At 38.7% G+C, this 27,610-nt stretch overlaps 3 protein-coding genes across 5 annotated transcripts in view; all 3 read left to right on the top strand.

The window, feature by feature from the left end:
- LOC306770049 (F-actin-monooxygenase mical2b-like) overlaps window positions 1-11,000 on the top strand; it is a 58,988-nt gene extending 47,988 nt beyond the window's left edge. Inside the window, exons 14-26 of one of the 3 annotated variants that reach the window (XM_079258831.1) lie at window positions 19-113; window positions 537-605; window positions 817-945; window positions 1,436-1,615; window positions 1,724-1,996; window positions 2,095-2,217; window positions 2,676-3,107; window positions 4,029-4,136; window positions 4,274-4,366; window positions 4,990-5,176; window positions 5,275-5,348; window positions 7,573-7,654; window positions 10,737-11,000. In XM_079258831.1, coding sequence (XP_079114957.1) covers window positions 19-113; window positions 537-605; window positions 817-945; window positions 1,436-1,615; window positions 1,724-1,996; window positions 2,095-2,217; window positions 2,676-3,107; window positions 4,029-4,136; window positions 4,274-4,366; window positions 4,990-5,176; window positions 5,275-5,348; window positions 7,573-7,654; window positions 10,737-10,792 — 1,901 coding nt within the window. In that variant the 3' untranslated portion in view covers window positions 10,793-11,000. Of the gene's footprint in view, window positions 1-18; window positions 114-536; window positions 606-816; window positions 946-1,432; window positions 1,616-1,723; window positions 1,997-2,094; window positions 2,218-2,675; window positions 3,108-4,028; window positions 4,137-4,273; window positions 4,367-4,989; window positions 5,177-5,274; window positions 5,349-7,572; window positions 7,655-10,736 lie in introns of those variants that run through there. The other 2 variants (XM_079258830.1, XR_013771719.1) reach the window with 2 other exon arrangements.
- Window positions 11,001-12,072: 1,072 nt separating this feature from the next.
- Window positions 12,073-24,175, top strand: LOC306770067 (F-actin-monooxygenase mical2b-like). Its single transcript, XM_079258852.1, has 12 exons — window positions 12,073-12,383; window positions 14,136-14,186; window positions 14,959-15,080; window positions 15,238-15,453; window positions 15,583-15,734; window positions 15,820-16,184; window positions 17,467-17,540; window positions 17,622-17,711; window positions 21,975-22,068; window positions 22,499-22,607; window positions 22,715-22,788; window positions 22,874-24,175. The coding sequence occupies exons 1-12, from the start codon at window positions 12,128-12,130 to the stop codon at window positions 23,092-23,094; spliced, it is 1,824 nt and encodes a 607-aa protein (XP_079114978.1). The 5' UTR covers window positions 12,073-12,127; the 3' UTR covers window positions 23,095-24,175.
- Window positions 24,176-26,382: 2,207 nt separating this feature from the next.
- parvaa (parvin, alpha a) overlaps window positions 26,383-27,610 on the top strand; it is a 36,896-nt gene continuing 35,668 nt past the window's right edge. Inside the window, exon 1 of the mRNA XM_079249156.1 lies at window positions 26,383-26,661. Within this exon, the coding sequence (XP_079105282.1) occupies window positions 26,526-26,661 (136 nt within the window). The 5' untranslated portion in view covers window positions 26,383-26,525. The remainder of the gene's footprint in view (window positions 26,662-27,610) is intronic.

The raw sequence follows: 27,610 nt of genomic DNA, 5'->3' as shown, positions 1-27,610 counted from the left end.
ATGTTTAATATTTTCCAGTTTCAAAAGAAGCTGATGAAAATGGTGAAGGATATTTGTCTAAAACCAGCCACAAACTGCACAACTCGACTCAGCCCAGAAAGAGGATACCCAGGGTAAAGTTCTCCATCTGTGTTCTCTATTTAATGAAAACATATTATCCTCTATCTCTTCCTTCCCGGTCAAACATCTCTTTGACCTTCTGGTGGAAACTTCTCCATTCATCATGACACTATCCACTGAAACCTCAGCTGCAGATTAGATAAGCTAAGCTAACATAAAGATCAAGACAGGGTTTGTAATAGTCTATTATCTCATGGCGTTTGTCTACACTATGATCAGAGATTCTTCAGATCTGATGTAATCAGCTCACAACTGTTTCATGATGCGTGCGTTTATATCTTATCAGTTGCCTGCAGTGAAAAAGGTTCAGGGGTCAATAAAGTGTTTATCGACACTAAAGAATTAATTTGTAACCAAGCAAAACAGACTGTCAGCTGTAGTGTGTGTGTGTGTTAAAGTTACTGTTGCTGTCACAGGATGACAAGAAACTGGAAGATGATTCTGTCAACAAGAGGCGACGAAAGGGGAGCAATTACCTCACAGAGGTACATGCATCAGTAAAATAAATCCAAAGTCTTTAAGTTTGCCTTTAAAACAGCAGAAGAATGAAAGTAAAGTAAAACAAATGTAGTTTTTATTATTCTGTTTTGCAGTAAAATGTGATATTTTTTATGATTTTAAATTGATTCCAGTTTATACTGGGACTTTTATCTCTGCCTGTCTGTAATCCAGTCTGGTTTGCTGAACTCTCCACAGCTGTCCTGCCACAGTGCGCCCCCTGCTGGTGAAGATGGGGAACTTCGTGAGAACAAGGTCCGATCCATGGCGACTCAGCTGCTGGCCAAGTTTGAGGAGAACTCTTCTACAGCAAACACGCGCACCAAGGTGAGCAGCAGGCGTGTCGTATAACTAGGTATTTTTGAGACGAGGATTGAGGTTTGCGTCATGTTTTGACCGTCTTCTTTCCGACTTCTGCTGTTCTTCCAACCTTCTGGATTTTTTTGCATCATTTTATCATCATCCTGTAATTTCTGTAATGATGTTTCTCATTAATGAATATTTAAAAACCAAATAATGTGTCATACATTATAAGGAAGGTGCTATTCACCCTTACTGGATGCTGTGGATGCAAACTGGTATATTTGCATCTGGACTGTCACTGTTGTTTTTATTTACCTAATTTGCCCATGTGCTCCTTCCTGTCTTTCTTTCTTATTTTTTGTTTAATTTTGTTCATTGTTTTAGCATAAAATAGGAAAAAACTTTCACAAACCAAAGATGTGAAGAGTAGAAGCATCAGCTTTTTCTTTCATTTCCGCTCCATGGTTTGGATGTCACACCTTTCCTTTCCTCTATCATCTCATCCTTCCAGCAGTCTGAGGAGCCATCCAGTGCCTCCTCTCCCCCTCCTCTATCTCCTTCCAACACTCCTTCTCCTTCATCGGAGGAGGATGAGGAAGAAGAGGAGGAGGAGGAGGAGGAAAACCCCCGTTTTGCAAAACCCAAAGACAGCGTTCCTCCTCCTCCTCTGCCTCCTCCTCGCCCCAAGTGGCAGGTACCTTCACCTCCAGGAGTATTTTACCCCTCGACCATCTCTGTTTAAAGCTGCCATTTAATAAATATTCCTTCTTCATCTCCTTCCTTCTCTTCCTCTGGTCTCCAGCCTTCTGTCTACCTTCGCTTACTGGAGAATCCCAGTTCTGTTGCTCAGCAAACCAGTTTCCTCTCTTCCCCCACATCCTCTCCCACTCAGAGCAGCTACAGTCGCTCTCCATCACCATCGAGCTCAAAGAACGCATTAAGTTCTCCTCACTCACCGAGCTGTAGTGTGTCTGAAGGTTATCACCCAGAATGCACCTCTCCCGACTGTAGTTTCCCTCTTTCTGCTTCGGGTGCCGCTCAGTCCTTTGAGACGCCAGAGGAGTCGGTGCAGCAGGTGAATTTTACCCCACCTCTAAATAGTCATTTCATCTCAAGTTGTTTCTCTGAGACGTTGACCGCCTAAACCTAAACCTCCTCCTGCTTTCCCTTCAGAATGAAAACAAGAGGTTGTCGACTAGAGAGTTTTCCAGGAGGAGCATAAAGGAGAGAGCTGGGCTCCTCTCCTCCATGTTTAATGGCTCCAATAAACCATCCGCTCCTCTTTCTGAGTCTCAGGTTGTGTATCGCAGCCGTTAATGGCATGAAAGTTTCACTATTTACTAACATCAGAGTTGATCTTGCAGCATGATCAACATATCTGCTCTTATTGTGTGATGTTTCTGGCGAAACGGACAATATTGCTTTGTCTAATTTGAGTTTAACAAGAATTAAATCACATTCAGAAGCTCATTCTGTGTTTTTTATTCTATTTTTTATTAATTTTTTGTGTTTCTGTCTCTACAATTAGGTAGAATAAAGTAATCTTTTGCTTTATTTTCTTTAATTTTACATTTATTTGATTTTCTTCTATTATATTTTACTTTAGTTTATTTTACTTTCAAGTTATCATCCTGCAGTTTTCCAGATACTCTTTTCTTACCTTTTTATTTAACTATTAAAGTTTAAATTGAGGGAAATGTCGTCTTTCTTCATGAATGTCATCCTCTAACATCAGTGTGACTCCTCCTCTGTAGGTGGAGTTATCTACCTCTTCTCCTTCCTCCTTGTCACCACCTCCTCCTGCCCCTCCTCTGTCTGTATCTAAGAGCTCCACCATCTACCCTGTGGTCCACCCTGTCCCCGACCCGACCGCCCAAGCTGGTTTCACCTCTCTTTCCTTCCACACTCCCAGAGACGAGGAGAAGACACAGTTTCACTCCGCCACTCTTCCATCCCACACAGACTCTGAAAAAACTAAGCAAATCTCCTTCATGTCCACCTACAACACATCTGGGCCCATCTCTTCAGCTTGTGTCGATAAAAGTCAGAAGATCTCTGCTAACTGTGACATAGAGAGGATAAATAAAAGCTGTCAGAATAATATGGAGAACGAGGCAGAGAGGGTGCACAGAGCTGCTCCGGAGGCACGTGATGACAGAAAATTAGCTAAAAATGATCATGTGAAGGTAACAGGTTTCTGCATTTTATATTTAATACTTCAGAACTAAAAACGGACACAATCACAGAGCCATGAGTTACATAGGCACCAATCATTTACTTTCTGAATATATATTACAGATCATTTCGCATAACATTTATAATAACAAAATTATTTTCCATATTACTAATGAAGAAAACACCATTTTTACTTTTTCCTTTAATCATAATCTCACTCCAATAAAAACATTTTAGTGAAAACAAACAGGTACACTTTTAGTGTTCAGTTTGTTTGCAGTTTGTTGACCCGGCTATTATCAGAAACGGATCGGGAGCTACAAAATGAGTTGGATAATGTCTTAAACCAAAATACAGATCTAATTTAGATTTAAGCATTTACCCATCAATACTGGAAGCAAGATCTGTGTGTATGTTCTTTCTAATGGGAAGCAGCATTGCAGCACAGACTTCAAGTAAACACCGATTATCTTAAATCTTTTTCTTTTCTTGTTGTTATATAAAAACACAGTGTCAATAAATAACTATAAAAGCTGAATGTTAATTAGTCACATGACACAATATTTAGTTTTTTCTTATCTGTTGTTTTCAGTTCAGGTTGTGAAACCTGGAGAAACCGTCCGAGTTCAGAAGTTTGCAGAAGGTCTCACTTCCTGCTCTGAGCTGATTATCTGCTGCTGGAAGTGTTTATTTTACACATGAAAAAGGGTTTCTAGGCTAGGTTCCAGGACTTTTTTGTTAAAAAGGGTTTTAAATTGTTCAGAAATTTCCCAGCAGAATAATCAGCAGCTTTGAGCAACAGATGAATCGACTGTTTCTTTAGTTTTACTTTCAGAGCCAAAGTTGAGCTTTACCCAAGGCATTAAAATAAAATAGTTATTTCTTCAAATGATGCAAATGATCAGCTGTGACTTATTTTGGTGTTCATTTAGAACAGCGAGAGCTGTGATGAGGACATTGATGAGAGCTTAAGAAGACCTCTGAAATCAGTGGTTCGCTCTGACAGTTGTCCCACCGGAGCTGCTAGTTATAGTAAAGAGGTACCAGTCAGTCCCAATACATCCCAGTACCTTCAGCCTTAATGGATTTTTCCATCTGTTTTTCTGTCTGTAGTCATCCCATTCTTCCATCTTTTCTCTCTTGTTTTTTTTTTTTTTTAACCTGGTGATAATGTTAGCGTACAGTTGGAAAGGTATCATCACGCATAGATGCTAAAGCTCAGATTCTGGCCATCCTCTATGAAACAGACCACAGGCCCAATGCTGCTCCGGTAAGATGCATACCAGAACTCCAGTCTCATTTCTGACCTAAAGCCTGCAGCACTTCTGAGATTAATCCATTAATACAGCTTGTGTGTGTAAACAAAAAGTGATTTATCGATTATAACCCGCTGTGTTGACAACAGATTATTTGATTTTTCAGGTTCTGGTTTTGTCTTTAAACAAAGATTCAGACTGGTTGTTTAGTAGTAACACATAGATGCATGCTTTAAAGTCATAACTAACGTTGCTTAAATATAGTGGAAATATCTGATAGTTTTCTTGATGCTGAAGCCAGGAACACCTTCCTCTGTTATACCTGAACATGTTGGTGTTACATGTTTCTGCAGGTTTTACCTGCCGTAACATAATGAGCCCAAACAGATGGGGGGTCATGCTAAATGTTTTCTGCAGCTGAAATGAAGCTTCATTTCCACAGTTGGTGTGACTCACCCTGGTTTTGCTTTGTGAACATGTTCTGAATCGCTTAACATCCCGTCATGTTGCCGTATAACTGTGTTTGTGACATTTGTGTGTTTTTTCCTCAGCTTCTCCTGAAAGTAAACGACACAAGAACATGCCAGAAGAGACTTTTATAGGATCTCTAACGTTTTCTTGGTGTTTTCCCCCTCAGTGTGTGGGACGTAGGGACTTTCCTGCGGGGCTCGGCGGCAGCGACATCTGCCACTTCTGCACCAAGCGGGTCTACGTGATGGAGAGACTCAGCGCTGAGGGCTTCTTCTTCCATCGCGAGTGTTTCCGTTGTGACGTCTGCAACTGCACCCTCCGTCTGGGAGGACACACATTTGACTCGAGGGAGGGTACGTTTAGATTTTTTTTCTGTTTTCCAACCAGGTGTTAATTTAAAGAGGTCTGTCCCCAACTTTAAGCCGGATCTGTGATTTTTGTGTTTCCACAGCAAAGTTCTACTGTAAGATGCATTTTGCCCAGCGCCAGTGCAGCACTCACCAGGGCAGGTTCAGGAGGAGAACGGTAAGAAAACTACAGCAGATATGTGCAATACTGCCAACCTTTTTCTAAATGCAGAACATTTAGTGCAGTGATTCTCAAATGTTTTGAGCTTGACCCACAAAATAACATGTATTGGGTTTGTGACCCCACCCCCCCACCCAGCAACTGAGTGGTTCATTGTGTGTATCACATAGGTTGTCCTGCAGCATCCTCTAAATATAAGCCTGGAAAACTGCCAGAAAATTCAGAATTATGAAGGATAAGGTGGTTTTTGAAAAGTTTGTACCTATATATGTCCATACAGGAAAAATAGATTAAAGTTCATTTTTGGTCACTCAACTCCCGCATGTATACACCCAACCAGACTCAAATGGCCAAGTTTCTTTTTTTTTTTTAACATCTTTCTTTGATTTTTGTGTGATTGTCAAAACAGTAATACATAAGTAAAAATGAAAACAGACTAATTTGAAGTGAATTTGCTTGTATTTTAGTATTTTTCTCTCGTAAACACATCAGACGTTATGACTGGATGCGGCCCACTGGGACTGTGTGCTCCTTTATGGTGCTTAAAGTCGTATGAGCCAGTGGCGTTGCTTTCTATCTTGTGCTACGCCAATGCAATGCAAACAACCTAGTAATTCCATCTGGCAACTCACTGTTTAAGGATATTACCGCTACTAAAGCCACGGATAGTTTAAGGTGTGAAAATATCAACATCTTGCACAAGTCAGTGTCCCGTCGGGTGATGAGGTACAGAATGATACATAATTCTGTTTTGTTATTGATGTTGTTATAAGCATGTGTTTTGTACCAAGCTGCTGCTCATGTTAGCCCCCTCATGTTGGGCAAAGTATGGATGGTCCTTCATTTCAATGGAAAACAGCAAGTTGAATAATCCAGGGTTGTCTTTGTGCTTTCATTTGGATGTGAATGTGATTGGACTTCAGTGGCATGTCGTCCTCGTTTATACCTTTCATTAAAGAAAGGCTGAATTTATTACATTCACTCAAATAACTGGAGACTGAATAAAAGAACAATGACTAAAAATTTGCAAAAATATAATTTAGTGATATCAGACACTTATAAGAAAAAACAAAACAAAGAAGTTGGTCCTGGACAAATCAGAGCTCTTTTCTGGTGAACAGTGGGATAAAATACCTGCCTACAGGTGCAGAAGTCTGACTGGAAAACACCTGACAGGAGTGGAAACATTAGAGGATTGTTTAACAAAATATTAGTTTATGAGTGATGTAACATGTTTTATTTTATCTTGTTTGTTTTTTAAAGAAAACATTTCTATTAAACCAGAATTAAACTTTTATTTATAGTTACTTTGGTCAATTTCAGCTTATTTCACAGGCAGCTGTTTTTTTCCTTCTTTAATGGGAGGGTATGAATACACTGGAGAACAACTGTGTTTATGAAAGCAATAGGCCTAGTTGATTTATGCTGATAAAAAGCCAAACAGTTACACACTGTACCTCTAACAAAATCACCATTTAAGTACCTCAAAGATGTTTGAGAGTAAATTCAGTTTTACCTACACATTAAATTATCTCAATGATGAAATAGTGAAGGTTTTTTTTTTTTTTTTTTTTTTTTTTTTTTTTTTTTAAACAGTCTACAGCATTGGGTACACTTTGCTGCAAAGCCAGATCCTCTGTTGTGTGGGGCTGTGACGATATGCTTTGTCCCGATTCGATTCCGATTTTTTTGGATGCTGATTCGATTTAAATTACAATTCTTTGATATTGCTGATTTTTGTCGATTAAAAACAAAGAAAATGTATAAAAACTTTTTTTGCTCGTCATTTTTCTTAATTTCATTTCGGAATAAAACAACACAGTTGCCAGATCATCATTCTGCTGCTTTAATGACCAAGAAAAAAGATCAATAAAAACAACAAAAATTTTATGTTTCCTTTTTTTTTTTTTTTTTTTTTTATTTGGGGGGGGAAAAAATTTTAACAAAAAAATTTATTTTAAAAATTGTGAAGCAAAAAAATCCGGACATTTGATTTTTTTTTTTTATTAGATTTTCCCACTTCTGCTGTTGTGCATATGCTGTGCATGTGTACTGGGACATGGACGGTGGTACAACTGGTTAAAGTTTAGCCACAGCTTGACTACATGCTCTGTGTGTGGACATCTGAAAATGTGACTTTTCACCAAAGATTTCAGTCTGTAAGTCTCTCCACACATGTAAAAGTAGTTGCACAATCAATCCATCGTTTTTTGTTTTGCAGGACGACCAAAGCTGCATCAAACCCCTGTCACTGGACAGCGGGATCTGCTCCGTCTCAGGCCCCGGCCAGATCCAAGCCCCAGGTACCCTGGTTTCCTTGCTTAGGCGAGGCCTGAGCTGGCCGAGGCGTGCTAGTCGGGCTGTGTGTGTGTTACCTCAACAGCTGTTGGAAAGTGTGTGTGAGTCTGTCACAGCTGTGGGGTCCCACGTCAGGAGTAACTCGGGCGACTATGTGTTCCTGTACGAGCTGCTGAGCCTGGGCTGTCCTCTGCTCTGCATGATGCATGAGGTGTTGGGACAGATCTACCAGGAGACCCAGCTGCTCCCGCCGCAGCTCACATAGAACAGGACTAACAAAGTACTTATCGTCGGAGCCAACAAAGATTCGTTTTCCCTCTTGTGCTGTCAAAATGGCTTGATAAGAAATTTTGACATCAAGTATTGACTGTACTTGCATGAAAACAGCAGTATTTCATGAAATTGTTCTGGTAGCTGCTGTACTTTCTGCTGGTTCTGTTTAGGATGTTTAGCCTTTATGTACAACATCAGCACATCAGGTGATGCCATGTACTGTAAACGCATTGTTTATTAAGCCCATCTTGACTCAGCAGGTGGTACTGAATTCTTCTGACCTACATGGGCTTGTTCCAGGCTGCTGGGTCTTCAAACAGCTCAGGGTAGATGCCTTAATGGTCCATTTATTATATTCCAAGTGTTTCAATTGGACTCTTCTGGATGGTCCTGTGAAGTCCCACCTGCCCTTCCTGCTCTTTTAGTTCTGAGAAACATGATTATTTTAGTTTGGAAGATGTTTAATTGCAGTAGAGTGACCTGGAACATGCCCAGACTCTAACATGTTTTTAGTGAACTAAAATGTGTTTATGATTTATGATGATGTGACACTGACTGCTGCGTTTCAACAGAGATGTGCAATGGAAATGCCAAATCAGTATTTTTCTTATGATTTCTCTCAGCATAAGTTTTAGTGTTTACTTGATGTGTTTTGCAACAGGTTCTGTTACTTTATATATTTAAGGCTCATTATTTATGGTTTTTGTTTTATTGGGTTTATTTGGAATAACTTAAAACTTTGGATGAATTTATGGTTAAAAATTAAATTATGACAAATTTGATTGGAATAATATTTTGTTTACAATAAAGAATTTTTCTTTTACTTAAAATTAGTAGGATAAAACTTTTTTCTTTTTTTTAAATGAAGATTTAATGAGCCTTATTTGTGACCTTTCCACACAGGTGGACTAATTACTTTTGTGTGTTTTTATTTAATGCATTATTTAGTTTTGGCTTTTTGTTTACTTTTTTTTTAACATTGCAGTAATTTTTTCTTTTTTTTTTTTATTTTTTTTTTTTTTATATATATATAAATGACCAAAGTGAACTTGTTGCTGATTGGCTTAATTTTGCAGTTGTGTCTTCCAATAATATTAATTTTCCCATTAATTTTTTTTCTTATAATTCTCAGCGCTTAGTACATTTTTCTTTCCGTCTTCCATTTTCCTTCTTTTCACACATTAAATTCTCCGAATTAATTTTGCTCTGTCATGTTCACTTCATTTTGTTCAGTCTTTTTTCAAGTTTCCAATGCTGCACCCTCTGATTGGCTGACTCCTGCCAGCTGGGAAGGTGACGGTTGGCCAGCTTTGGTCATATAATTTTGTTGCGCTGCTTTTGCATTGGCTGCCTTTGAAGATCCGCCCACCTTTTAACTAACCTTAACTAATCACAAACCAGCACAAACCTCTGTTTGGCCTGCTATGCCTTAAAGGTGTTATGTGTAGCATTGCATGATATTAATTAGAACACAAATTGAAAACGAGCCAACATCGTGGTGCCATTGACACTTTCAAAGACTGAAGTATTAAGTATTTTTGTTAAAATAAACACATTTCATGAATCAGAGATAAATATAAATTATTGTTTTCTTGTTATCCATACTAGCGGCGGTCTTTCCAGCACTTTGACAAATTTGCAATTTTCATTTTATCAAGTAAAAATCTTCAATATTGATTTTTCTGTTTTCCTAGTAAACCATCAAGACGCCAACATTTATATTGTTAGTAAAAACACCCTGACGGTGCTCTGATGGGTTCATCTCATGTTCCTAATCCTCAGATTATCCTCGCATGTCTATCTAGTTGTAATTTCAGTTTTTCAATACTTAGATTCATTAGGTGATTTTTGAAAAAGCAAAGACCCGTTAGCATTGGATATTTTGTTTACGGCTTTCTAATAGATTGTATTATTGGTACTGTTAGCATGTAGACTATAGGGGATAATTTGCTTGCTTTTTTGTGGACTACTGTGAAGTGTTTGAGTGGTCCGTGTCCTACCTGCAGTGGATGGTGGTCAGAGCACACTCAGTTCAAACTATCAAAAATAAATTTTGAGAGGCAAGCTAAAAGCTAATCAGAAAGGCGTCTGGTGTGAATTTTTCTGATCATTTGAAACACCTCAAACGTGGAAAACTTCATCATGGTTCGGGTTAGAGCTTGTGGGTTTTTACATCACTTCACTTCTGCATCAGAAAATTATTGCTTGGTCTTTGCACCATTTCAACAAAATGTCCATTTAGCAACATGACCAGAGGTCTGGTCCGATGATGTCCATGTTAAAACACTGCCTTGCAACAAAGTTAGTGAAACCACCCCATGCAGAAGTGATGCACTGTAAAAAAAATTCACAGTTAACATTTGTTCAAATCACTTTGAAATACTTGAGGTTTAAGTTTTAGGTGGTGGAAAAACTTTCTGCTCTGTGGCTGCATCATAGACAGCTGTTAGCTTAGCTTAGCTCACCTTGCCTGAAACCCAAACTGAGAGTGCTCAACTCACAAATCTCCACTTAAACAACTAAAGAAGAAGAAACGCTAATTTCCTGTCAGATCAAATCATATTTTCATACAACAAAGTAATAATTCTACAGCTCAGTGTTTGCCATGGAGATTATTCCAAGCTTGTGTTAATGGTGCAGTAATGCACACATAGCACCTTGTATTTGCTGGCAAGGTGGCCTCTCTAATGCATGCTGTCACTGACCTCAAGCACGACCATTCAGCCTGAATTTATCTTCCCTCCCTCTTCGGTCCATTTGACAGTAATCCGTGTCCACATGTCTGTGGTCTGTCTGTGGTTCCCTCTGTTTCAGGAGGAGGCCTCCCCACTTCTGCGTCCCTCTCCAGATCTCTCTCATGTACCTCTTAGTCTGCTCAGGAGATAAGCAGCCCAATAGCTTTTTCCTTTTTTTTCTTTTTTTTTTTTAATGCACACTGCCGGATAAATAGTGGCTGTACCGCTGATGTTTTGTAGATGATTATATGTAGCCTGTCAGCCTTATTTGTTAAGTTCTGTAAAATTGCTTAAGTTATATTTAGAAGCTGTAAATATCTTCAGAAATAAATCAGATTTGATTACATAATTTATTTGCATTGTCATTTGTTACCAGTCAGTTGAATCGCATCATTTTGATTATTCTAAGTGGCTTAAAAATGATCATATTGGCATAAGGGGGGAATGTTATAATGATGCTAATAAATCTGGAAATACCTGCCTTCCGTGTAACATAAACATTAACAACTTTTGCAAAAAGCAAATACTTATCTCCACCTCTGTGCTAAGTGGACCTAACATCACCCACACAAATCAGGTTCACAGCTTTTAACAACTGACACGTTCTTCGTTTTAACGCCTTATCAGGAGATGAACAAGCTTTAGGTTTGCAGCAAACTATGCAGTTGATTTAGCAGCTGTAAAAGCTGCAAAACGGGAGAAAACGGAAGCTTTGTTGAGATAGATCAGACAAAAAAAAAAGACAAAAAAAAACAGGCCTCGTGCAAAAGCTGAACCACAACCAGTTAAGAGATCAGTCAGCCTGAACAGAAGTGAAGTGACTCTCTTCTCTCAGCGTCCCCGTGGGCTCTGCTAGTGGGTCTTCTCTGTCCTGTCCTCTGGTTTTTCGGTATCTGTCATTTCTCATAAATGACACAATGGTTGTTCTGTCACATGTTAATTTCTTTGCTGTGATCAAGTGGAATCATCTCTGGAAACATTCTGTACATTGTTGACTCCATTATCCTGTGAGTACACATAAATATGTGCTTGTATGTGAATGCAGATCAGTATAAACTCTGTTATGTTAGATCACAGCTTTTTATTTTCTTTTTAGTGTATATGCAGGTGTTTAAACTGCATGCGTCATTCTTATTTTTGTCACTTGAAGGTATTTAATGTGTAGAAAACACGCTGCTTTTTTAAGCTCCAGGATGTTTGTTTGGCTGTAGATCAGGGGTGTGCAGTTCCAGTCTTCGAGGGCCACAATCCTGCAGGTTTTTCATGCATTCCTGCTTCAAAACACCTGACTCAGATGAATGAGTCATTGTGCAGAACTTCATTGGCTGTTGGGTCCATTTAATGTGCGCCATGTGTGTTGGAACAGGGACACATCATAAACCTGCAGGACACGGGCCCTCTAGGGGTCGACTTTGGACACCCCTGCTGTAGATGAGTAACTGTGCTGAAACGTAGCGTTGAGTTGAGGCAATGTGCATGAACCATGTCCGTTTATGTTTCCGGAACTTGGCATTAGTTTCAGACCAGTTAAAGTTTAATGGCCGCACACTGTTGTCATTTGCAGGTGTGTTTTCCGGCCTGCAGTCGGAGCACCTTGGCAAGGGTCACAACAGAGACCTTGAGGATACAGAGATGGCTGTTGATGCTGTGGATGATTCTTGCACAGCCAGACCTTCAAAGGAAGACGCTACCGTGGTTCAGAGCCACATGGAAGATGGCGGTAAAGGTCAGTTGAGCTCCAGTAGAACTCTACATGCACTAACCTTCCAGTTCCCAAAACCAGAAGGTTACTCTGTTTTTCCTGAAGGTATTTGCTGATTTAGTGCCACTCAAATGAGTTTTCAGTCCCTGTTATTACTTGAAGATCTGATATTCCCTGAGGGAGAAGCTTAAACTGGCTGAACTTTAACTGGTGACTCCAGCGCTGTGTTTGTCTTGGAGTCCCTCCCCTGTGATTATGTGTGGGAAATGAGAGCGAGGCTGACATATAATAGCTTTTTCCCCCGCACTGAGCTAAATATTTGTTATTTTATCTCTGCAGCTGAGATTTCCTGGACTGAGCTCTCTGCCCACACACTCTTCTGGAAATGCAGGAGCAACAGACTGAAATGTTTTTGTTTCTGAAGCTGCATAACTGAGAGTCCCTTTATCTTCAGTAGTTTCTCCTGGTTTTTCAGTAACACAGTACGAAAGTCTAAAGCTCCAACAGGTTTCATGTCATACATACACTAATGGCCACTTCATTAGGTACTCCTGGCTCGTACCAAGTTGGACCGTCTGTTCCCTTCAGAACAGCCTTCTTTCGTGGTGAAATAGATTCAGCGAGGTGTTAGACATTTCTCAGACTTTAGTCAATATGAACATGGTCCCAGGCAGGATGGATCCACGTTTCCTGAAGTCTCCAACTAATTCTGATCCTACCATTTGAATGTGGAGCTAAAATGGAGACGACTCATACCAGGCAATGATTTCCCATCTTCTAACTGGTGACTGTGTGTGAATTGTAGCCTCAGTTTACTGTCACTTAAATTCTCTTTCCTCCTCAGTCTGATGCTTAGTTTGAACTTGACCATGTTGAGACGACTAGTTTCACAAGTGGACCTAATGACCTTTATTAATATTATTATTATAATTGGTTAAAGAATCAGAAGATTATTTTAGTTTTGCCATGCAACATGGGATTTGCTGTGCTGTGTGTGTTCAGTATGTGTGTGAATTATTTAGTGTCTATTCCTTGTTGTTTTAGTATATGTAAAGCACTTTGCGCTGGTCCTATACAACTACATTTTGATTAGATTTTTTTTTTTTTAAATGGCGACTGAGTGTAAAGTAGGATTTTTTCCCATATAAATAACTTTTTCTTTCACCCTTTTAAAAAACAAAGTTTTACACTTTTTTTTTTTAACTAAAAAAAAGCACATCCTGTATTGAGAAATGCATAAAAAATATTTTTTAAATTTAAATCTTTTATGTATTTTTAAGACATTAGAAATAAAAATAAAAAGCTGAGACGGGGAACTCTGACTGCTCAATCACCTCTTCTTTTGACATCACTGTCACTATTATTTTCACCTTTGTTTTTATTTTTATTTTTCCTTAACGTACTAAGGTAGTTTGTGTCCTGATTTAAATATGTGACAAAAGTTTTCAAAGAACATTTTAAGACTTGGTTTAGTCTTAAAACACAGAAGTGTTTTATCTGGGATCTGGGATGGACAATCAGTTCTGCACTGATTGTTTCTTTTCATTACATTGGTCTATAAAATAACCTCCAAACAAATCTCCTCTACAGCAGCTAATTATGAGGTACTGTTAACATGCCGTTTAACTCTGATGATGGACATGCAGACGTCTTACTGCGCATTACAAGTTTTTTTTAATATTATTTTTATTCTTACTAAAAAGTGTTAATTGCTTGTTGGCCATTTGGGCACTCTCCCAAAAGACAAATCAATCCGTCTCCTTTTTCTGTCTGCAGGTCAGTTTAAGACCAAAAATGGCCACAGATGGAAGTGGAAGATCAGAGCAAGTGAGTGTTTTGCGAGTTTCCGTGTCCCTCTCTGCTTTTCTGTCTGATCTATAACTCCTCATTGCTTCACTGCTTCATTTCATTCAGCATTACCTGAAATATTTGTTTTGAACGTTGACTCTTGTCTGCTCTCTAAAGTTCATGATTTTGTTGTTGTTGCTTATTATTTTGTTCTTTCCAACTCCAGCTGCATGTTTGGGCTCGTTGACTTTAGAAATCAGGTTTTAGGTGGGAGTTGCTGAACCGGACTGGCTGCATCGCGTCAGCCTTGTTGTCATACTGCTGATTCAACACTAGATGTCGATGTTTCTCTTGCTTGCAGATTTTATTTAGTTTCTTGTGAGTGTTTAGTGCAGGGATCTGCAACTCCAGTCCCAGAGGGTTGCACTACTGTAGCTTTTAGATGTTTCCCTGCTCCAGCACACCTGATTGAAATTGAGTGAATCTCCTCAACAGCTTGTTGTCAAGTTCTACCAAAGCATGATGCATAAATCAGATTCTGGTATGCTCCAGCAGGAAACATCCACAACCTCCAGAACCGCGGTCCCTGACAGCCAACCTGCAGGTTTAGTGCACATGGCAGATAAAACACCAAATTTTCTCATGACCCCTCTTTGTCAGACGATATTACCCAGCGTTTCCCTTTGCGTTAATGAACTCAAATGCATCATCTATATTCAGCTGAGGCTGAATTGATTTCTTAAAAAGAAGCTGTTTGCTGTATTTTCAGGATTGGAAATAAGATTTTTTATCCTGTCGTTTGTCTATGCAGCCTTCCCGCTGATCTTCATCAAGCACTTTCAGAGAAACTTTCATCAGGACAAAGAGGGACCAGAAACCGTCCCAGAAGTGGACTCTGATTTAGAGGAAGTCGCCTCTGATGGGAAACCAACTGTATGACCTCTTCTTTTTTTTTTTTGTCAAAAACTTCTGAGCAGAATTTCATTCAACTTATCTGACAGGAAGAACAGTGACAGGACTGTAATAGTTTTTTCTAGATCTTTAGTTTATCTATTGACTCATCATATATGTATGTTTTATATTTACTCAGGACTCCACAACATCAGGAGATACCCAGACTCCTTCAGAGGGAAGCTATGAAGCCCCAGCTGTGATAAAGTCAGTCTGCCACTCGTCCACTGCGAGGAAACGGTTGACGTTGTCCCTCACTGAGAAAGAGAAGCTGGTAAACTTGGATGTAGATCTCAAACCAGAAGAAAATCCCATTAATGGCGTCGACACAAACACAGATCAACACACTGACCAGGTAGAGAAGCAGAGCGAAAATCTGTTTGTTTTTTTTCCTTCTTTTTATGTGATGGAAACACAGAAATGTGGAGGAAATTAGAGGAATTAATGTTGAGCACATTTTTCCTTTCCTGTGATGTGTTATCAGGCACAAACAGAAGTAGATAAGCCAAACTCGAGCCAGAACGGAGCAGCATCCTCAGCATCTGCCCCGTCAGCGCTCCAGATCATAGCCAATGCCTTCAGGAGGACGTTTAATGGGAGCAATCACTTCAGCAACTCCAACACTGCAGTCGTAATGTTTGTATCAGACCCTTTAGTCATACTTTAGCTGCTGCTGGTGATGGGATTTTCTCAGTCCGATTTTGTTTTCTCAACTATCCAGGAGACCCAAACGTGAAGGCCCCCGCAAACAGAGGCCCATGTCTGAAGGAGCTTTTAGCTTTAACTCGCTCTTCGGCACTGAGGAGGAGAGGAGGGCCAGCATGCGAGGTGCTGGCTGGGCATCTGTGGAGGCAGATCCATGGGGGGCAGGCCAAGACCTGCCGTCTTTGTTGCAGCAGGTGTCCCTAAAGAGCAAGAGAGACTCTGAAGGGGCACTTTCTAACAGCACTGGATCTCTTTCCCGCAAAAGGGTCAACTTGTTCTCTTCACTGAGGCTGAGGAAGAGGGAGTTGTCTGATGCCGAAGGGAGGGACCAGGAGGTCCAAAAAGAGATTAGGACAATCCTCTCAAACCTCAGAAACAAAGGTTGGTATGTCTTCTGAGGTGTCGCTTTGTGATTCTCTGAAACTGAATGAATTTTCTGGACATTTGGAGACGTCGCAACACTTTTTGCTGAACATAAAACAAACACATCAACATGGAGGGTCCCGTCTTCCTCCCAGAGCAGCTTCAACTCTGAGGTGCTGGAAAGTTAATATTTGAGTCTTGCATAACATTTCTGTAGATTTAAGATCAGGATTTTGACTTAACCTGTGCAAAATATTCCCTTTTATTTATTCATTTTATGATACAATGACCTGGGTGCTTATAGCATGGTAGCTTTCCTACACAGCTAAACCCTTTTTCTGAAATATTCCACATATTGCCCTTTTAGCAGGAGTCTTAACCTCCCATCCATTCCCTATTAGGATTAATGCTAATTATAAAATAAAAAAAATCAAACATAATGAGAAAAGGCTCAGATCATGATACTAGCACCACCATGTTCCACAGATCAGATAAGGATATTTTCCTTTCTAAACAAAGAACGTTTAACTTCTAATTCAAACAAAATCTTTCTGCCAGTAACTCATCCATCCACAAATCGCCTTTCTAACAGCCTTCTAGCTCATCAACGTGATGCTTAGAAAAATCTTTTCGAACTCTTTTATATACTTCTCGGACTGTTACACCCCCACTCTTTACTGGTTGACCACCCTACGGGAGGCTAACAATGAATTATTTAAGTTCCTCTACTTGAACACCATCTGTCCAAACTGTTAATAGATGGTTGTCAGTATGATCAGGATCAACAACTCTTTGTGAGGGTTGGGAAAATCTCCTTTCTTTCTTCCATAACACACTTTCATAAAGATGTGTGGATAGGTTCAGACTTTCATTTATTTTTTCCCTAAAAGTGCTCCATCATGTCCAGATATTATATTTGACATCTTGTTTGTCTGTCTTTGTTCTCTTGGTCCACATTGAGGACATTAAAACTGATTTTGTGTTGGAACGTATTTAAAAAGAAATCTGAAAAATTTGATAATATTCACAAAACTTTGAGCAATAGTGATAATAACCATCTGTGTTATTTAAGTTAGATAATTAAATAGACCAAGCATGATTTTTTTTTTTTTATCCTTCCCAGTACAGGTGAGTTTAAGATGTATTCTAAACAGGAAAACTGTAAAAGTCTTTCTGGATCAGCTTAGATCAAATTCAAGGCAGTGCTTCATTAGTGAAACATGAAAACTGCAATAAAATTATCTTTTATAAACGTATGTTTTATTTCTAAACTATTGTCACTTTTTAACTTTGTCTTCAGCTTCCAGTCAGCAGAAGCTGGAAAAGAGCTCCTCCAGTGATGATGAAAACGATAACCTGACATCCAACTTGAAGGTTTGGATGGTCTGTTCCACGTTAACTGACAACAAAATGCAGAGTTAGACTGTCTGAAATGTTCTCTTCCTCCCGTTCCAGATATCTTCAGAGAAACTGAGGAAGAAGCAGGAAAAGACGGTGGCCCAGCAGGATAAACGGGAACAGCTAAAGAGGCTGCACAGAGCTCAGGTAATACTCCTTTTTTTTTTTCTTTGGAATATATGTGTATAATAGCTGATTACATTCTCGTATTTCTGTTTCCAAGAGCAAAGGAGGGGGCTATTTTTCACTTTTTTATTGGTCTGTGGTGTTTGTCTCTGCAACTCGTGTCGTTTGGGCCACAAAGGGGAAAATTCGGTTTCATCTTATTTCTCAGGGCATTCAACTCTGTTTCACAAAGGCTGCAGGTTTTCACAGTATTCCTGCTTCAACACAATTGAATGTAATAAAATGGATCCAACACCCTATAAACTTCTGACAATGACTCATTTACTTGAGTCAGGTGCATTGGAGCAGGGATACATTGAAAACCTTGAAAATATTTGGGTAATTGTTTTGTTGATATGCCTTACAGTGAGGACTGTAATAGTTTTCTGTGCTGAGACCCTGATTGCTCATCTTAAAATTATGTTTTTATACACAAACTGAAGGATTAAAAAGAATATTCTGTTTTTACAAGTTTCAAGGAGGTAGAAAGTTTATTATTAATAATAAGAAACAGAACTCTAAATAATGAATTAAAGTCACATAGGCTGCAGTGGCTGACTGCTGAACAGCAGGCAAACTTGTTAAATATCCAACATTGATTTGCCAGTGTAGTGCCTCTACTGCCTCACATGGGAGAATAAGACCTGTACTTTATAAAGCTGAGGATCATCATCTTAATTTGCTGTTTAGTCAGCAGGACATGCTGAATATTGGGATGTTCTCTACTTCTAGCAGTTTGATGCATCAATATACAACATGATCTGAATCACCTGCTGGGAAGCAATTTTTGATGGGTTCTTTTTTTTTTTTTTTTTTTTTTTTTTTTTAAATTTATTTTGAACATAACTTGAAACAGACCTAAAAAGAGGGACAAGACAAAATGGCTACAAAAAGACTTTGCAGAAATAAACTTTTATCCACCCCTTTTTTAACAACAGCATAACAATCTATATAATTGTCTTACCTCCGCAATTAAGTGTGAAGCTTGACTCTCTCACACGTGTTCCTACGCCTGCTGCCTGGAATCTTGGTGTCATGGTGGATGACCAGTTGACCTTTCAGGTCCATGTTGCCTCGGTTGCCCGTAGATTTTCTCTCTACAACATCAAGAGAATCAGACCGTACCTGACAGAACACACGACTCAGCTTTTGGTTCAGGCTATGGTCATTTCATGCATCGATTGCTGCAATTCCCTACTGGCAGGTCTGCCTGCATGCTCTGTTATACTTCTGCAGATGATCCAGAACGCCGCAGTGTGTCTGTTTTTCAACCATCCCAAATGAGCTCATGTCACTCCGCTGCTAATCGCTCTTCACTGGCTTCTGGTCGCAACACGCATCAATCTTAAAGCTTTGCTTCTGGCTTACAAAACAATAACTCAAACGGCTCCTGTCTACCTTCACTCCTTCATCCACACCTACACTCCCTCTCGACAGCTACGTTCCACCAGTGAAAGACGCCTCGTGTTACCACCAGAACACGAGACTAAATCACTAGCCAGACTCTTTTCCTCTGTTGTGCCACGATGGTGGAATGACCTCCCAAACTTGTCTATCTTTAAGAGCAAGCTGAAGACTCAGCTCTTCAAGGAGCACTTCCACACTTAGTATAGCTGTATTTATTGGAAAGTTGGAGAACTTACCCCAGTTCTTTGCAACAAACATAATGGTATTAATTATTTGTATTTTAACATCGGTAATATTGTGGGGTGGGAAGGGAGAAAAACAAAAACGCAAAACAACAACAAAAAAAAGCCTGTAGCACTTAATGTAAGGACCTGCGAGTCCACCAGCATCTTCCTACGATGTCCTCTACTGTTTCAACTCAATTCAATTTATTTTTATTTAAAAGGGACAATGCCAGTTAATGAACATCATATACAGTTTGCAGATGTAAACAAGCCAGATTATAGCCATAGGCTAATTTCCATCTGTTGTCCCCTAACAGATGTTCTCTAAAATTACACAATAAAACATTGTAAAAGTCTATTATTCCATTATTAAACAATCATTATGATAAGTCATTACATTCATTACATTAGTTAATACACCCAACAGACGTGCCCGAGTACAACCATAACAGTACAGTCAATATAAATAACATTCAAAATACCAGTGTTTCAGGGTGAAATACAAAATGCACGTATCCTGAGTTTTTGACGGCCGAGAATGTGCTCAACTTCTCTATTTCTTACAAACGGGCTATAATAGTAATAATTGAAGCATACAGGTAAATAAGTTATAATAATTATCTGTTACATTCTAGTGGACTAAAATAGTAATAGTCGAAGTATATAAGTAAGTGAGTTTATAATTACCAGTATTCTCTATGTAATAGAAGCTATGTTACTAATAATTACAGCTGGTGATATTTATTTATGTATTGCCCTGGCTATTGTGTCTAAGAGGCTATACTAATAATTACTACAAATGATTATGTCGTTGCTATGGGTCTATGATTGATTAAATATATTAATTGTAATGCAACTAGTAATTTTTAAAATTAAAAATTGGTTGTTATCAGTTAGATAACAACCAGTCTTTTAGCTCCCTTTTTAAAAGACGTATATGTGGGGCACTCTCTGATTATGTGTGGTAGGCTGTTCCATAGCTTCCCACCTGTGACAAACAAGACTGTCTGGCCGAAAGTGGTTTTCCTATAAGGAACTACACAGTCTCCTCTCGCTGCAGCTCTTGTTACCCTGGCTACAGGTTGAGTATTAGAGCATTTAATAAATTTCTTCAGTGGGGAGAGGCCAGGTCATGTAATGTTTTGTACACTAGAAATGCTTGTTTAAAATCAACCAGGTGACTGAAACTCAGCACATCATACTTATGTAAAACATTACAAGTGTGATATGTTAACGGTTTTTTATCCAATATTTTCAGGGCTTTATGGTAAAGTGACTTTAGTGGCTGTCTTTAGTGTTGTTGCCTCGGTAAAGGACCAACTTGTCAGACAGTACTCCAAACGTGAGAGGATCACTGAGGATAAAAACATCTGAGCTGCAGTATCCGTCAGGTTATTTCTTATTTGCTTAAAATTTTGGAGATGAAACTTAATGGATTTAAAGAGTTTTTATGTGTTTTTTTAAATGATTAACGGGTCAAGGGTGATCTTGTGCTTGTGTTGTTCTCACCCATATGTAAGTCGCTTTGGATAAAAGCGTCTGATAACTGACTGTAGAATAAAATAGAATAGAATAGCATAATTTTAAAACATTTTTGACAATTCCGATTATACTGACTGCTACAAAAGTACATCATGACTTGTCATTTCCCGGATTAATACATGAAAACATGCCGCATTACCTCCCAGCAATATTCCATATTTCCAATCCATAACCAATGATTTATCAAACATTTCTTATTATAAATTGCTTTGTGTATTTATTTATCTCTGTACTTTTCTTTAGCTAAACTCAAACCCACCCATTAAATGTACCTACCAACAGTGTATAAAGTAGAAGTAAAAATAAAGTAGAAGTCCTGCCGTGTTTTTGGATCTACCTGTGCATTTAGAACAGGTGTTTTCACTAACAGGCTCATCTACCTGCTGTGGAGCTGAGCTGATTATATTCAGCTGGTTTGGTGACTGGTTGGAAAGAGCTGCCGGACAGGACTTCTACTTTCTACTTCTACTTTATACACCTCTGACCTAAACACCTCCTCTGTGCGGTACATTCACCATGTTTTTTACGTTTTGGTTGACCTCTTTGATTATAACCTCCAGCCCTGCCATAAAGCATTTTATTAATGTTTCTTGGAAGTAAATTGTTTTTTTTATTATTTAAATGTGTTACTACCATTTTGTTTCTACATGTTCAAATAAATGTTTGAAAAATGATCCACATGTATTGATCTGAATAACATTATTTGTTGAATGACGAGTAAATGGAGCTGAAAATATTTGGTTGTTCTTTTACTTCTTTCTTTTAAACCTCTGAGTGTTTCATGAAATCTGTCCTTACAGTTTCTGTTAATATTGGATTTCCTTCACAACCCCACAGCAATCAAGTCACACTGTTTGTCATGCTCCCAGTATTGGGAAATTCAATTTGAAAGCCACACCATCTCTTTCCGGGACTATTTCTTGGTTACTCTAAATGATTTATTACAACTCCTTTTTAGCAGAGAAATTGCACCACAATGTGTTCTCTGAATGCTGTAGAAAAAGCAACGAGTTTGTTAGTTTGTCCTTTTGATGAATCTTTTTTTTTTTTTTCCACATTTTCTGCGCTGCAGGTGATCCAGAGACAACTTGAAGAAGTTGGAGAGAAACAACGAGACATAGAAGAAAGAGGAGTTGCAATAGAGAAGATAATTAGAGGAGAAGCAGGTGAAGCTCTCGTAGTCTCTGCATTGCAGAGCCACAGTAAATGCCAGAAGTCTGAGCCACAGCCTGACTGATGCAGCTCAGTGGAATTCCAGTGAAAGCTTTGCTCTTTTTGTCCTCTTGTGTTTTATCACGGTGCCCATACTTCTCAGAGCATTTAGAGAAAAGCATTGCCTTCTATTTCTGGTCTGGTTAAAAGCTTTTGCATACAGTTAATGGCTGTACTCACAGCAGATTTCATTGTTGCTTCATGTTTTCACTGCAGAAGGCTTTGTCTTTGTGAATATGAACTGTGTGTTGTCAGTTTTTCCTCTTTTGTTTTGCCTTTATGAGGTTGATATAAATATCTTAAATATATTTTCTTTTCTTTCCCCCTCAATCCATCACGTATCTGCTTCATTCGTCCATCTCTTCCCCACTCCCGTCTTCACAGACTCGCCTCAGTCAGAGGACGGCGACGAGACCCAGCTCTATCAGTCCTGGTTTAAACTCGTTCTTGAAAAGAACCGGCTGTCGCGCTACGAGTCTGAGCTCATGATCTTGTGAGTGACAGCATGAGATGGGATGCAGACCAACATGAATCCTTTCGACTCTGTTGCAGTTCATATTTCTCGCCAGTAGAGGTCATGCTTATTTTCTCGTCCATCAGTGCTCAGGAGCTCGAGCTGGAGGACACCCAGAGCCGGCTGCAACAGGATCTAAGACGTCGAATGACAGTAGAGGGTAAGGCCTTCAACACGCAACACTGCAGTCCAATAAAATGAGCGTAAACTCGATGTTTATCTTTCTCCTTTTCACGGCGTTTTAGATACAAAGAAAAGTGCCTCTGAGCTGCAGGAGGAGCAGGAGATCCTGGCTGAGATCATGAGGACGGTCGAGAAGCGGGACATGTTGGTGTCCATCCTGGAGGAGCAGAGGCTGAAGGAGCGGGCCGAGGACAAGGACTTGGAGAGCCTCGTGTTGTCGAAGGGCTACGAGTTTCACTGGGCTCAGGGGAATGACAGCTGGACGCAGGAGAGGCTGGAGTGACCAATGGCTGCTGAACTCTTCAGTGCTGAAGATAATAAGTAAACAGTAAATTCTACAAATAGTTTGCATCTTGCTCCCTCTTGTGAGGCTGTAGATCCACAGCATGTTGTGTGGACGGAAATGTTTTAGCCAGTTATTCAACTAAAAGGAGGTATTAGTCCAAAGCGTATGGGAGAATGGAAATGGAGCGTGTTTTATAGTCGCGAAGGTTATTTGACCTTTTCAGTGATTTCCTTTAACAATGTGACTTGCTGCCTTGAACGTTTTTGCACTTTTCATAAAAACACTGACTTCTTTACTGTATATGGCTGCCAGCCTGAAGACTGGACTGAGTAATTACTGTATAGCTTCGGCGGAGTGCACATCACTCATCTCCTGACATTTTAGTCTTTTGCACTGTGTGAACTGTTTTAAATTTGTGCACTTTTTGCATAAATGTGTTGCATATAATCCTGGTGTGCAGCTGTGTGTGAGAGAGACTGTAATTTGCTGTGCTTTGTTTTATACTTGTTTGTTTTTGTGCTGAACACTAAACAGAATTCACCAACTCGTTTGTGAGGTTGCTGGAAATGTCGCCATTTCGCTCCCCTCTGCCTCGGAGCGGAAAACGGATTCTGTACAGGCGGGAACTTTTAGGTATATCACTAATGTGGCTCCCTGCCAATCAGATGCCGCCATACGTGTAGATGTAGGTGATGCCTGGAAGTTGAATCATCTCTCCACTTGAGTGCAGATTTTACCTTTTCACTCCACAGACACTAAACTAAGATAATATCTGTTGCAATGGCTTTAACACTCTGTAAACCTGCTGCAAAAGGCTGTTTAAATCCACACACCAAGGCTGATCTCCCTCATGTAAAGATGACAAATGTGTTTAAACATGGGGCCAGTCACTGCACTGCTTAACTTTAAATGTTCTTAATTTATGATGTGAATAAAAACAAATAAAAGAAAAATGTAGCGATTTACAGTTTAGTTTCATGACTTAAACAATTTTACGTTTTGTTGTGTTTCTATGCGTTTTATGTTGCTTCAAGTCTTTCATATGAAAAACAAATCTTAAATAAATATTAATTTATGTGTGAAAATGGTTATGTTGGTGCCTTTTTTCTGTTGGGGAGATTTTATTATAATACTGTTTGTAACCCTGATGCTTGATGAGCTCTCAATGTTTTCTTTTTATCTATTATTGGACGTCATTTTTTACTAAACATCATTGGCACTGTTTAAAAAGTTTTTTGCAGTATAAAGAAAAACTACAGTTTCATTAATGTAATCTGTTTAATAACTTTTATTAAAAATATAAGTATTGTACAGTGTTGACAGGATTTAAATATTCAAGTTCCTAAATTCTGCTGTAATAATTGTTTTGTAAGTATTCTTGTTGGAGGTTGAAAAGATGTGACCATTTCATGTACATTTTTTCACTGGTTAAAACACTGTGGATTTGTGTCATCGGTAGCCATTTGCACCATGACATCATCTCTGCAGCCTATAATGTAATACAGTCCAGTAGCTCTGCCATATATTCTACTTTATGCAAAGGTTCTGCATCTTTATTTTATGTATCAGGAGTTTAAAGAAGTAACTTTGCCTGAACTCCATTATATGTGAAATTTATTTCCTGTGATGGACGACTTCAAAGTATGTAAAATGTGCCATTTCAAATATTTACACAATATTCACATCCCACACTGAAATTCTGAGCATTAACGGGTGTAACGGTGCATCATCCTATGGTCCATGAGCCAATAACATCAATCCAAAATGCAAACAGTTAAAAAATCAACAATAACCATTTATCAAGTAACTGCAACTTTTATTTTGAAAACAGCTGTATTTTGAGTTCCCCTGAGCATGTTGTCTTTGTTAGAAGAATAAATCTATTAAAAGTAATTCATCTAAATACCTGAGCTCAGAAATAAAAATATTAAATGAAATTTGAGTTACTTTTTGTGACTTTGATATGAATAGAAATGACTGTTCAAATACCTGTAACATCAGTTGATGAATCCTAAATTGAATCAAATTGAAATCAGATCACGAGTGAAATATTGCCAAACATTGACTTAGTAATCAATAATTCAGTATATCATACTGTGATCCAACTGGCGCTGACTCAATATTGCACTGATGTTTCATGTTTTACACACTTTACTTTTTTTACACTTCTACTTTTCACACACTTTATTATTCTGTTATATGGAGACCTTCAGCGCCCTGGAAAAGCTTACATAAATTAAATGTCTTTTTAAAAAATATATAATAATAATGAACATAGTAAATTTAAAGTTATGCTTTTTGGGAAAACAGTCAAAATTACCTACTTTGACATTTTTTCAGCTATGAAGCTATAAAGAAAATTAAATGTAGGTATAAATTATTTTGAATGTGTTAAAACTGCATTAGCATTTGTCAAGATTAAAATTCCTTACGAAATACAAAGATAGGAAAAATGTATAGATCTGCATGTGGTTAAAAGTTTATGTATTGTCATTACATGTACATCTATTATAGCAAACATACTTCTGACAAATATTTTATACTCAGGTTCCAGTTTCAAACCAATGAAAGTTACATTTCAGCAGTTTTCTGTCATGAACTGGGAGGTTTGAAACACCACAGCTGTAATGCTATTTAATAGGGGTGGGAAAATCAAATCGAAAATCAGGGTTTTTTTGCTTCACAATTTTAAAATTATTTGTTTAAAAAAAATCGATTTTTTTTAAAAAATCAAATGAATAAAAATCCATTATAAAATTTTTGTCATTAAAATTGATCTTTTTATTGATCTTTTTACTTGTCTTCTTGGGCATTAAAAGCAGCAGAATGATGGAAAGTTTTATACATTTATTTTGTTTTTAATCTACAAAAATGAGCAAAATAGAATAATTGTGAGAATCGCAATTTAGATCGAATCGGCACCCAAAATATCTAAATCAAATCGAATCGGGACAAAAGCATATCGTCACTAATCAAGGTTTTTATGTTTGGGGATTTTATCTCTTCATTTTCCTATATAATTACACCCATAAGTCAAATCTAAGAGGCTAACTAATCAGTAAAGTAACTTTTTCACTAGTAAATGAACATTAAGAAGTGTTTTCTTGCCCTCTTGGTCACCCCCCCACCCACCCACCCACCCAGCAGCTGCTGAGCCGTGGAGGTCCCACTCTGTTCCCGCGGTCAGTGCTTCCCCTCCCGCCCGCTCCAGCCCTCCTCCAGAGGAGGGGCCTAGCACTCCAACCAACCTCTGGAGAAAATGTCTGGAATTCCGTTTCCGCTTTAGGGAGTGGACGGTGATTTTTTTTTTTTTTTGGCCCCCCAATTAATGTTTTATTTTAAAACTAAACCTCGCAACCAACTTAAATTTCCTGGTCAACTCGGAGAGTTTAGTGTCAGCTGTACCGGATTAATCCGCCCTCGCGACGATGGCTTCCTCGCCTCAGAAGTCCCCGTCCTCTCCCAAATCCCCGACGCCCAAATCCCCGTCCTCCAGAAAGAAAGATGACTCTTTCCTGGGAAAACTTGGTGGAACTTTGGCAAGAAGGAAAAAAGCAAAAGAAGGTAAACAGCAAACACTGACCTACAAGTCAGTCGGCTCGTTTTATGTTCATTTTTTTAATGGATTACATTGAGTTATAAACACTTTTTCACCATTTAAAACGGAAAGTCTCGCAGTTTAAATGTCCGCAAACTTGCCCAAACGACGCACTTGGAGACATTTCGCCAGCATATTTAGCGGTTTCTGACTTTGAGTTAAGGTTAAAAAGTATGTTAAAGTACAGTGTGTGTTTTCACAGCCGCAGGCTGTGTCTATATCCATGTAAGGTAAAAATCCAGCATTACTGTAATAAGCGAGGAATGAGTAAACACAGGCCCGTCATCCTGCAGCAGGAGGCTGGGTCAAACAGCACCAGCACCCTCCCTGCACCTTTCACTCACTGTTCACACAGCAGGGACTGTTTTCATGACTTGTACACGTTTAAAAAATGCACACAAGTGTCTTTATTTCATTGCATTTTAACCTGAGTGAATTGGAAAAACTAGTTAAATGAACAGTTTTTTTTTTCCATCTCTTATTTCTTTTTACAGATTTTATATCCATGCATCTTTTATTGGAAGTTGATCAGTTTTAGTTCCTGAATAGTTCTGTGTACTTAGCATGTGTATGAGCACAGCATTATCCACTTTTTTTTATTGGGTTTTGATCATATTTGAAACATTGTTATTATTTACGTTGTAATTCTTGAACATTTAAGTTTATGGATATCTGAGTTGGGCCTTATTTCTCGTGTAATGATATTTTTGCATGATTTTTCCAGACAATGGTTTGAGAATTTCTGTTAGAGTTTTACAGGTTGGTATAGTTTTTCTAAAATAGGATCAGGGACTTTTACTGGAGAGCAGAGATGTCAAACTTGTGGGAAAACACACAACACAATTTGATTGCAAGTGGACTGAAATAATACCATTTATGCAAAGCAAAAATAATTGTTTTCCCTTTTGTTTTAGT

The sequence above is a fragment of the Telmatherina bonti genome, assembly GCF_933228915.1.
Source record: "Telmatherina bonti genome assembly, chromosome: 2".
Lineage (NCBI taxonomy): Eukaryota > Metazoa > Chordata > Actinopteri > Atheriniformes > Telmatherinidae > Telmatherina > Telmatherina bonti.
This window is presented reverse-complemented; position numbering and strand designations above follow the sequence as displayed.